Source organism: Leptopilina boulardi, unplaced genomic scaffold (genome assembly GCF_019393585.1).
Source record: "Leptopilina boulardi isolate dan_hultmark-lab unplaced genomic scaffold, ZJU_Lbou_2.1 LbouV2_248, whole genome shotgun sequence".
NCBI lineage: Eukaryota > Metazoa > Arthropoda > Insecta > Hymenoptera > Figitidae > Leptopilina > Leptopilina boulardi.
The window spans coordinates 455136-468091 of NW_026137805.1; the positions used below are offsets into that span (position 1 = coordinate 455136).

The 12956-nt window shown below is 23.5% G+C and overlaps 1 protein-coding gene across 2 annotated transcripts in view; it reads left to right on the forward strand.

Moving 5' to 3' along the window:
- The first annotated feature begins 500 nt into the window (after positions 1-500).
- Positions 501-12956, forward strand: part of LOC127280492 (uncharacterized) — a 29626-nt gene continuing 17170 nt past the window's right edge. For both annotated transcript variants that reach the window (XM_051303512.1, XM_051303511.1), the window contains exon 1: positions 501-957. Coding sequence is in view for 1 of the 2 variants with exons in the window: in XM_051303511.1 (XP_051159468.1) it covers positions 949-957 (9 nt within the window). In the remaining variant the exon portion in view is untranslated. The remainder of the gene's footprint in view (positions 958-12956) is intronic.

Genomic DNA, 12956 nt, shown 5'->3' on the forward strand with positions numbered 1-12956 from the left:
TGCTTTTGTTGTTTTTCATTATTCATCATTAATATTAAACACCTTTTTTTTTTGATAAAAATATGTTCGGACCAAAGTGATCTCAATTAGTGTTTTTCGTTTATATTATTTATTATTCATCATTAATATAAAAAACACCTTTTTTTCTTCAAAAACCGCTTTACTTTTTCTTATATCCTCTTTCGTATCCATTAGTCAACTGAAACAAAAAGAACATAATGTATAAGTTAAAAATAATATCGCTTATAATTTCATTTAAAGTTTATACATATTTTTTTTCTATTGTTATCGTTACTTTTGTTATAGTTGTTATTGTTATTTCTTTTTGTCACTGCTACAAAAATGTAGATGAAAAAAAACTTTTTCTGTTAAAAAAGCAAACTTTGACCCTTAATTTTGTAAAATACCCGGAATTTCAGTTTTCTGCTTACGTCCCTGATTCTTCGTGAGCTGCTGCTGCTGCTTTTCCCTCTGTCTTTCAACCCCCAAACTAGCCGCCCTCTGACACACACGGGGAACCAGTCGCTTTCACCAAGCAAAGGACACTCACCACCGCGTTCAGTATATAAGGTCCTCCCTCCTCTTTCTCTTGTCTCTCCACGTTTCCCGCAAAAAAAAATAAAATAAAATCCCTTCCCCCTAAAAAAAAGAAAGAGAACACAAAATATAATTAAGAAATTTTTAATTTTGATTTACTGTATATAATTTTTTTCATTTTATTTTGCCATTTCCTCTCGGATGTGTGTTATTATATTGGTCATGTGAAATTCAGTTATCGAGTAATGGCGTGCAAATCGAAAACAATCATCATTCCATTGACGACACAGACATCGATAATATCAAGTACTCACATCACAACATCAGAAGAAAGTTGCTGCACAAAAATCAACGAGATTCTTCTTCTTCATTTGGAAAAATGAAAATTCATCATTCATCATTATTATCATCATGACAAAGGTATGATTTGAAATAATTTTTTTTTTATTTTCCCTATGAAAAAATTTCTTGGTAATATTTTTTTTTAATTTGTAGCATTAGATTTTTTTTTTTTATATAGAAAACCACCCACACGCGATTCGTGTGGTGGCACCATCTTCTCTTGATGCGCAAGACTTATACATTTTCTATCGAGAAAAAAAAAATTATTAATACATATATTTTTAGTTAATTTTCAATGGGTTTGTATAATGAGGGGAATAACATTTTTCTGCAAAATTGAATTAAATTTTTTATTTTTAAGTTCATTTCTTTTTTGTTGATTAAATTAGAGGTGATTTTCACATTTATTTTAAGATTTAAGATTTTTTCTTGCATTTTTTTTTGCTTTAAAATTAACTTTTATTTTAGAAACTTACAATTTTTTTGTGATTGAATTTTAATAAGTTTTTTATCCTTTTTTCCTCTATGGTGATTTTTTTTTGCAAATTTTCAAAATCAAACATTTAGAATTATTTTTTTTTAAAATATATATATTTTTTTAAGGGACATTTTTTTCGTAATTTTAAATTGTTTTTTAACAAATTTTCGAAATTTTTTTACATTACGATAACTTTTGCAAAAAATTTTTTCTTTTTTTCTCGCAGTAACAATAATTTTTTTTTGAAAAATAACATTTGGTCTGTTTTTCATTGCTTTTCCTGTATATATATATATATGTATATCTATAATATATACCTAAATGGCGTCCTTGTCATTGACGCACACGATCAACTTTGTGTTTCGCATGAATGAGCAATGGCGACATTTTTCGCGGACAATATATAAGTTTTCGATAAAACGTACGTATATATATATACAATACAGTAAGAGAGCGCTACATTCGTTTTCATTGATTTTATAATTTTTTTTCCATTTCATGTTTTTTTCAAAAAAAAGAAAAATTTGACCAATGTTTTTTTCAAGTTATATTTATAAAAAAAAAATTCTAGGAAAAAAATTAAATGCCTTTTTTTTGCAATGGAATTCATGTCTAGGAATCGTAAAAAAAATTAATTTCGAAAATTGAAAAACTACCAAGAACCATCTTGGATTGCGTTATAAAAGTTCCCGTGAACTCTGCCCTTCTCGTTCGTTCATTCGCGTCTATTGATCATCATAGGGGAAAATTGTTGGCCGTTAATGAAGGGCAAAAATAAATTTTTTTTTTTTAGTGATTATATAAAGAAAAAATTGTGAGTTTAATGTAAGTGAATAAATGTAAAAATCCTCTCTTTTTTTTTGTTGTGTAAAAGTTAAAAATAAGGGCGTCGACATAAGCGCCGTTGGGGTTGGTCAGTTTTCTTACTCTCCGATTCACATTCCCATATTTTGAATGAGAGACTCGCCACGTTTGGGAATTTTCCCCTCTATTTTACATTCCAACTTTTAGAGTGTTGATTTTAGTTGTTTTTTAGTTTGAAAAAAAAATTTCATTTTTTGTTGACATTTTATAACATTTAATTTGTTATAATTATTAATTAAAAATATTTTTTTAATTTTTTATAATTGCAATATTTTTCTTTTGAACTTTTTTATCTAGAGTTTTTAATAAATAAATTTAGAAATAATTCAACTTTTCTCTCTTCAGCAATCCCCTCTTTTCCTCTAATAACATATTAGTCATTTACAGCTCTCGCAAAATATTTTAAAATATTATTAAAAAAAAGAAAAAAGGTTTGTTTTATATTAATGATGAATAATAAATAATATAAAAAACAATGACAATAATAACATCGACTACAATATAGCAAAAACAATAGCAACAATACTGCAGAATTTCTAGAAATTTTATATCACTTAATTATAAAATTTTTTATCCACATTTTTAATAATTTTTTGGAAATATTTATATAAATTCTTAAATATTTAATTTCTTAACCGTTTTTATTCGTAAATCTAACACAAAAAATTGATTTAAAAAATTTTTTAAATAAAAAAAAATTCAGTTTTCTCGCGATAAAAAAAATAATGATTAAATTCCATATATATTTTTAATTATTAAAAAATAGTGAATAAAGAATAACCCCTTGTTAATGATAATGATTCGTAAAATTTTCCCACTCTTTGTGATATAAAATAAATATTACATTATTTATGATAAATTATAATGTGCATTATATATTAGTATAATATATATTTTATATTTTGGTTATAACATATATTTTATATTATAGTTATAATATTTACTTTATATTATATTTAGATAATAGAACCCCCCCCCCCCTTCTTCCCTTATAAATCGTATGTTAGTTATAATATATTAACTATATATATAGATAATTAGAAAAAAAAAATGATACGACTGGTGACGCGCAAAGAAGAGTGACTCATTCGATTTGAAGTGACATTTTCGGAGTACTATTTACCGTATTTTATAACTAGGGCGGTGCGGATAAATCGATATGTGTTACTTTCATTCATGGCTGCCTCCCTCACGCTGGCACGTTGCCGCTACTGTAGCGACCACCTACCACCTCCACCATATTTACTATCGTCACCACCATCTCAATATATCACGCAGTCATCTTCCAATCCTCCGCATAGATTCCCACTACTCTATATATATATATATATGCAGGGCAAACTCCCACGAAATTTGACCCCCCTCCCCTTCCCTTTTTTTACCCATCTCTCCCCTAAAAATAACAGGATCATAAATTTAAGAAAAAAAATTTTTCGCCTAATTTTTATATCTAGAAAAAAGTATTCTTGCATTAAGAGGAAAATTACTATTTTTTCTTATATTTAGGGTATTTTAGTTTTCATCTTAAAATAAGAGTTTTCGTTTAGTAGTGAAAGGATTTTTTAGTATATGAGGTTGAGGTTATGTTTCCTTCGCGCTGTACACTGAAAATAATTCTAAAATTAAGAATGTGTACTTGGAACTTATTTTAGAATATTTTATACTTAAATTCAATATGTAATATTTTAATTTTAGGAATACATATATTCTTTTTAGAATATACTTCTTAATTGAAAGTATTTTTATGCAATTTTATTATTAAATTTAATATACATAATTCTTGTTATTTACTATAAACACAAAGACGGTATTTTTAAATTAGAAGTTATATACTTAAATTTAGTATAAATTATCTCAAATTTAAAAGATTCATTCATAAAAATTAGATTGATATACTCTTAAAATAATGCTTTATTTCAATATTAAAAACTATATGATTTTTAAATTAAAAGTTTTTCTAAAAAGTCTATAGAATACTTTTAAATTTAAAAGATATTCTTAAATTTAGATATCCTTAAACTTTAGAAGCTATATTCTTTAATTGAGAATATTTTAATATTTTAAGAGTATGTAGTTTATCATGATTTTAAGAAAAGTTTCATTAAAATATTCTGGTTAAAACCTGCGGCAAGGCTATATTTTACAATACTATAATTTTTTTTCTAAAGAATATTTTCTCAATTTAAGAATAATATTTTAAATTCAAGAATATTCTTATTGTAAGAGTATAGAACCTATTTAATTTTAGAAAAACTGACAAAAAATATTCTAAAATAAGTTGCAAAAAATGTATATAACTTTAAAAATTTAAGAATATCTTAGTTTTTTTTAAACGTATGTTTATTGTAACTGAAATATATGTACTAAATTTTAGGTGTAAATTGAACAAAAATATTCTAAAATTGATGCCAAAGGATATACATATTTTCTTAATTTTAAAATAATTTTTGCATGTATTACATATTAATTTCCTCTTGAATGAAGAGGAGACTTTTTAGTATTATATTATATTATATTATATTATAAACAGTGTATAATATATATATATATATATATATATATATATATATATATATGAACCTCTAGTGGATCGTTAGTAGATACTTCCGTACATAGTACGACTGCGTCTACCACTACTACTGCGCGACTACTATCGCATCGGCTTGCTGAAAATAACCGCTACCCACTACCAGTACTAACTACATATATATATAGGGAAGAGTACCAAAGTATATAGCGTCAGAACCTCTGCCTTTTCACATCACACACAGCCTCACCACCACCCCCCCAGTAACGTCTTTTTTTTTATCCAAGAGCCCCCTTTCATTAATAAGAAAAAAAAGAAAGGAAACGAAGAGAAGCTTTTATGTATAAAAGGAATTTTTATGCTCTTCTTGGAAATTGAAAATATCATTTCACAGAAAAAAAAAATTCCATTGACGATATATTTTATCAGAATTTTATTTATCATTTTTGCTAACAACTATATATATATATATATATAAAACAAGTGTCGTTTATTTATAGTATATATGCAAAAAAAAATTCTACTTTCCCACGAAGAACTAATTAAAAAATTACAATATTCTTCCTTTTAATTATAAATACATTATTATCACTTTATACCGGAAGGCTAAAATGATACGAAAAAAAAGCGATTTTTATATATTGCGTTTTATCAATGTTGGAGATAATTTAAAAGTATCAAATTGATATAAAAATCCATTTAAAATTTTAAAAAAAAATTTCGTATTATTATTATTATTAGGTATAATAATTTTTTTTTATTGTTTTGATTATTATTATTATTATTATTATTATTTTTGTTGTTATTATTATTATTTTCCGTTATTCGTAGATAACAATACAAACTGCGTTGAATTTATTTTTAATGAAGCCGCCACTGGTCTTAAAAAACCCCATCGTCAGCGTCACGTCATTTCCCCACCCCCTGATGGCATATACTATGTAGATATATATACATCATCCCTCTCGGCAACAGTTCCTCCTTCCTTTCGTATATATACAGTTTTTCGACATCTATTTTTAGAATAGTAGAATAAGCGTTTCGTGTAACGTCTTTCATTGTCATTCAAAGCGGCATTGAAAGCCATATTTCTTAACTAAAAAAAAAATGAAAAAAACAAAATTTAGAAAACATCAAATCTCAATTTTTTTAATGATGAAAGACCATAAATTAATGATTTTTGATGCTACAAGTTTTTTGTTATTTTCCAATTTTTTTTATGTTAAAAAAAAATTTTCAGTTATCCGTATAACATAATTTTCACCCTTTTTAATAAAAAAGAAATGTTTGATTTAGATTTAGTAAAAAAAAAATAATCGTCCTAAAATCACGAGAAAACTAAAAAAAACAAGAAAAATTGACTTAAAATTGAAGAGTGTAAAAATGTGGTTTATTTCTGTAACTTTTTTTTTTCTACACTTGAAGAACTACTCGAGGGACGAATGCGAAAATATAATCCCCGCGGCCACGTGGCCTACTTACTTGTGTCACACACCAAGAATGTAATATTTAAAAGTATAAAACTTTTCTCCGTCTAATTAGAGAGGAAAATTTTTGGCCTTTAGAAAAAATAACATATATTATGATCACTCGAATCTTTTTTTTTTTTCTAAAAAAAAATGATGCTTTTTAATTAACCAAAAATGAAAATCGTTTATTACTTGAATACTGAAATGCAAATTTTTATTAAACACACACACATATGTATATGCATATATATATATGTATGCCAACCAGGGATTTTGTCTCAAAGGAAAACTTTTTTGATCAACGTGAAAACAAATGATGAAAACCCAAGCCGACGAATGAATATGCTGAGAGCAATGTTCTATATTTATTTTAGGATATTATATAAATGTTGAAAGACCAAAAAAAAGTCACTTGTAAGGTATTATTTGCGAAATTGATGAAAATTGATGAGGGTTGCAAAATTAAATGTGAGAAATATAACTTAGAATATTAAAACATTTTTCTTTTAGAGAAAGTTGGGAATTTTTGAGAAAAATTGCGGAAAAAGACAAATTTTGATGATTTTGATAAAAACTGATGAAAATTGATGAAAATTGAGAAGGGTTGCAAAATTATTTGTAAGAAATATAACTTGCAACATTAAACTTTTTTCTTTTAATATATGTAGGTATTTTTTTTTTAATTTAAAAAATACAAATTTTGATGATTTGATGAAAATTGAGGAAAACTGATGTAAATTGAGGAGGGTTGCAAAATTATATGTAAGAAATATAACTTACAACATTAAAAAACATATTTCTTTTAGAAAAAGTTGGGAATTTTTGAGAAAAAAGCGAAAAAGACAAATTTTGATGATTTGATGAAAAATGATGAAAAATGATGAAAATTGAGGAGGATAGAGACAAAATTAATTTCCCAATTATTTGATAAAAATTGATGATTTTTTTATTTTCTTAAGAGAAAAAATTAATTAAAACAAAACAAAAAAAAATACAAATTTCCATAAAATATTTGCCTAGTATTATATTAATATTTATAAATTATAATAATTTAGTAATTTCCTCATCGCGATATAGCAAACACACAGGAAGTGATTTATAATAAAATTTATAAACGTTTATTATTATGAATGATTAACAATTTCCAGAACCTGTTTAAAAAAATAATTAAATAAATTTTATTGGAAAAGAGGAATGAAAAAAAAAAATATTTATTAAAGTTCCTTTTTCAGTTATGTAAAATCCTGAATTCTATCAGTGTCTATTTATCCTTAGGGCGTGATAATCGATTGCGAAAACTGATGACATAAAAATAAATCGCGGGTCTCACGCTTTTAGCGGGAACTTTATTATTACGTAAAACATGAATTACGTATATAAAACGTACATACAAGAGCTAATAATCTCGCACGAATTCACTTTAGGAATACATGATATAATTATCAATAAGGAAAACACATTTCCCAACTTGCCCTTTTTCCCCCACTTTTTTTTTTCCTCTTCTCACATGTAGTATCATATAGGTATATTGTGGATATATAGATTTATATATGTGAAACAGTTTTATTTATAGTGGAAATTTTTTTTAAATTTAATATTTGATAAAAATTATTTTTAATAATTAATTATTATATATAGTAATGATTATAACTAATTATTTAAATAAAAATTCAGTCTAATAAAGTAGGTAGTGCAATTTTGATGGAAATTGAGAAAAACTGATGAAAATTTATAAAAGTTGAGGAAAATTGATGAAAACTGATGAAAATTGAGAAAAATTGATGAAAACTGATGATAATTGATGAACATTGAGAAAAATTGATGATAATTGATGAAAACTGATGATAATTGATGATAATTGGTAATAACTGATGATAATTGATCGCAACTGATAAAAATTGATGGAAACTGATAATTGATGAAAATTAATAAAAACTGATAATAATTGATAACTGACAAAAAACTAAATTAATAAAAAAACAATAATTATAATAATAATTAAAAACAATACAAAACTAATAAAAAATTATAATAAAATTATATTAAAATTATTAATTACATTACAGAAAATTATATTTGAAAAAAAATTGCATAAATATAATATTGTAAAATCATAAAAAATAGACAAAAAGACAATAATTCTGTTTTCAATATAAAAAAAAATAATAAATAAAAATTGTATAATAATTAATATACATATGGTATCGAGGGAATAAAATTAACATTTATTTACAAAAGTGGATCGACATGAGAATTTTCTTTTGCTCATTAACATGACACATACAATTATTTATTATTACAGCATAAATCCTATATTTTCGTATCCATATCAATGATGCACTTTTCCTCTCTCTTTCCCCTCCTCACCCCCTAATTATTATTATTATTATTATATATTACATGGTAAAATGAGCAAAGATCATTCTTCCTTGATGACATTTGACTAATATTTATTCCATCATTTCTAGATAATATGTCAATTATACAATGCAAGTTTAGATTCATCGACAAAAAAAAAAAAAAAGAAAAAAAAAATCTTTCATATTACTTGTAATTTACATTTGAAGGCTCGTGGCATAATTACGCTCGAAACCATTTATACAAGTGAAAGTCCTTCAAACGAAGAATATTCTCTTTGGTGCAAAATATATTTATAATATATTGTTGCCCACTATTTTTCTTCTTTTTTTCTCTCTCTTTCTGTAGTCACTATTTTTTTTAAATTTTTATTTCTATTATTATTATTATTATTATTATTATTATTATTATTATTATTTATTTCTATTATTATTATAATTATTAATTTTTTTTTTATTTTTAATTTTTTTTCAATATTTTGCTATATTATTACCTATACATCATTATCAGAAGGTTATTTTGCACTTTTAATATATTTATATTTACAATATATAGAAGAAAAAAAATTGTACTTTCCATTTAGCCCTGAAATTGTAAAAGTGATTCTACACAAAGAAATTAACGAGCCAGTTTAAGAGAAATAGAGAGAAAAAAAAATGAAAATTAGTTGCGGTATAAAAACGATGCCAATGAACCAGTAAATGAGTTTTGAGAAGGTCGAGTTCACACAGGAAATGGAGGGAATCGTCAAAAAAAAAAAAAAAAAAAAAAAGTGAAAACAAAATTCAAAAAAAAAAAAAAAACTAATTAGAAATAACTATATTAACTTGATAAATAAATTGTCAAAATATTTACTTCATTTTTGTATTTTAATAAATAAAAATTCTAGGCATTTTTCATTTTAAGAAATTAGTAAATAAATAATTATAGTAAATCGAAAATTGATTAAATTAAATCAAAATTGTATTTAAATTTAAATGTTTCATTAGTTTTCATCAAAAATCATCAAAAATCATCAAATGTCATCAAATATTATCAAAAATCATCAAAAAATTGAGATTTTCTATTTTCGGTTTTTTTTATTTGTTATCAATAATTTTTTCATAAAAAAATATTTTTTGATTTTCAAATTCCTGTATTTTAGGTGCACTTTTTCATTGTTTTGTTTAAATTCGTGAATTGTAACCGCAAAAAAATGACAATTCGCAAATCTGCAAAAAAAAAGTCAATGTTCAATAAATTTTCAATTCCTTGCCGCGAAATATGTCCGTTTTTCTCTTTTATTTGTCGATATTTGCGAATTTTCCGGGACGAATTTTATATAGTGGAGAATCGAGGTCAAAACGATAGTAAGCCTGCAGTAATTCAAAAAACGTATATATATATAGTCTTTCTCTCTCTCTCTCTCACACACACACATTTCTGCTTGTCGAACTACTTTTTTGCTCCCATTTATTCTCGAAAAAAATAGACGAAAATACACAAACTCGATATGTGAAATATTTGTTTGCGTAAAAACTGAAATTAAATTTTAAATGTTTTTCCTTCAAATATTTTATTGTGAAAAAAGGAATTTTTTTAATATTGTTTCCTCGTTATACATACGTATTTAAATTGAATATGTTTTAGTAAATTTAATTTTCTTTTTGTTCTAGTTATATAGACAATTTTTTGGTAAATGAAAAATTTTCAAAATTATTAAATTCAAATGCTACATTAGTTTTCATCAAATATCATCAAAAATTGAGATTTTCTTTGATTAAGAAAATCTCAGTTTTTGATGATTTGTTATTAAGTATATTTAAAAAAAATGGATAATAAAACAAAAATAAAGTTTAAAATTGAAAAAAAGATTATACGAAAGATTTAAATCATCATCAATTTTCATCAAATCTCAAATTTCTGATGATTTGATAAAAGTTGACTGTTACTGTTATTGGAAATGATAATTTTATCGATTAAAAAACGCATTTAAAATGACAAAAAAATTTGATAGTAAAATTATTGAAACCAAATATTTACAATTGTGGCAAATACAAAAAATTGATGATTTCTTATAAATCAAAATAATTTTCCATTTAGCAAAGAAATATTTAGCGTAGAAAAGTATCATTTTTTTTTCTTTTCTAAAAATGTAATTTATTTTTTTTTTCAAACTCGTGAATAAAAATTAATGTCATTATTATTTTATGTCATATGTAATCGAAATAGAAATCCAGGTTAATTATTCAGAAATAATGATCTAATCTTAATTCTTTGTAAAAGACAATGTTCAATTTTATATAAATAAAAGTGAGTGAATGATGTATATATATATATAGTTAATATATAACACCTGACACGAAAGACAAAATTTTATCTTATATGCATATATAATTGAAAGGTATTCCCTGCACCTATAGGGTAACCCAGTGACCCCTGGGAAATTCTAGTTGCGGACATTCATATTCAGGCTTCGGCACTCCCTCAAAGTGATTGGCCTCTCTGCAATGCAATTTCGGTATACTTAATCATATTTAAATTCTCTTTTTATACCATATATGTACCTATACATAATATAAAGTACCCATTTCAATTTTTTTTTTTTTTTTTTTTTTTTTTTTTTTTATGATAATGAAAAAAAAATCATCTCTTGCAGCTTTTTTATTGTAAAATTCAATTTCATATAATTAACTCTTTTTATAACTCATGTAAATTTTTATTTAAAAAAGAAAAAGATAAAAATAAAAAAAAATCGTTTCTAGCTTCATTGGAAAATTCAATATTTTATATAATTATAATCTTTTATGTAACTCGTGTCAATTTTCAATCATAAAAATTTTCTTTAAATATTCTACTGTTCAATTTCTTTTTATATAGCTTGAATGAAAAAAAGTTGCTCACACACAGGGTTTCAGTATGCATTTTTTCTGATGCTTGTATTGTATTTGAATTTTTAAATGTTTGATTTCACAATAGTACTGAAAGAAAATTTTTTTAAATTTCTTGGAAATTGGAAAAATTATTTTGTCATTTTCTATACATTTTTTTTATTTAATAATATAATTATTATTATTTTTTATTTCTATAAAATTTTATTAACTTTTATTGTCTTTCGTAAAAATTTTATTTTTTTAAATATATTATAATTAATTTCATTATCATCAATTTCATAATTATTAATTTCTATGTCATCAATTTTAATCTCATTATCATTAATTTTATTATCATCAATTTCATAATTATTAATTTCTATGTCATCAATTTTAATCTCATCATTATCAATTTCATTATCATCAATTTTATTATCAACAATTTCATTATCATCAATTTCATAATTATTAATTTCTATGACATCAATTTTAATCTCATTATTATCAATTTCATTATCATCAATTTTAATATCATCAATTTCATTATCATCAATTTTATTATCAACAATTTCATTATCATCAATTTTATTATTAACAATTTCATTATCATCAATTTCATAATTATTAATTTCTATTTCATCAATTTCATTATCATCAATTTTATAATTATTAATTTCTATGTCATCAATTTCAATGTCATTATCATCAATTTCATTATCATCAATTTTATTATCAACAATTTCATTATCATCAATTTCATAATTATTAATTTCTATGTCATCAATTTCATTATCATCAATTTTATAATTATTAATTTCTATGTCATCAATTTCAATGTCATTATCAACAATTTCATTATCATCAATTTTATTATCAACAATTTCATTATCATCAATTTCATAATTATTAATTTCTATGTCATCAATTTCATTATCATCAATTTTATAATTATTAATTTCTATGTCATCAATTTCAATGTCATTATCATCAATTTCATTATCATCAATTTTATTATCATTAATTTCATAATTATTAATTTCTATGTCATTATCATCAATTTCATTATAATGAATTTCATTATCATCAATTTTATAATTATTAATTTCTATGTCATCAATTTCAAAGTCATTATCATTTCCATCAATTTTATTATCATCAATTTCATAATTATTAATTTCTATGTCATTATCATCAATTTTATTATCATCAATTTCAATATCATTATCATAAATTTAATTAGCAAAAATATTTACTGTCATCAATTTCATGATATTCACTTAAATTATCATCAATTTTATTGTCATCAATATTATTGTCATCAATTTCATGATTAAAAATTTTATAATACTTAATTTCATTAAATCAATTGATCAAGCGTAATTCTCTATTAATCTGCGGTAAATTATTATAATCGAGATAAAGAAAATAAATAAATAATAATCATAATATTCGATGCGTCATATATATATATACATTCAAGCTTAGAAACAAAAGGATATTTTCAGAAAATTATATAAAGACGTCCTATC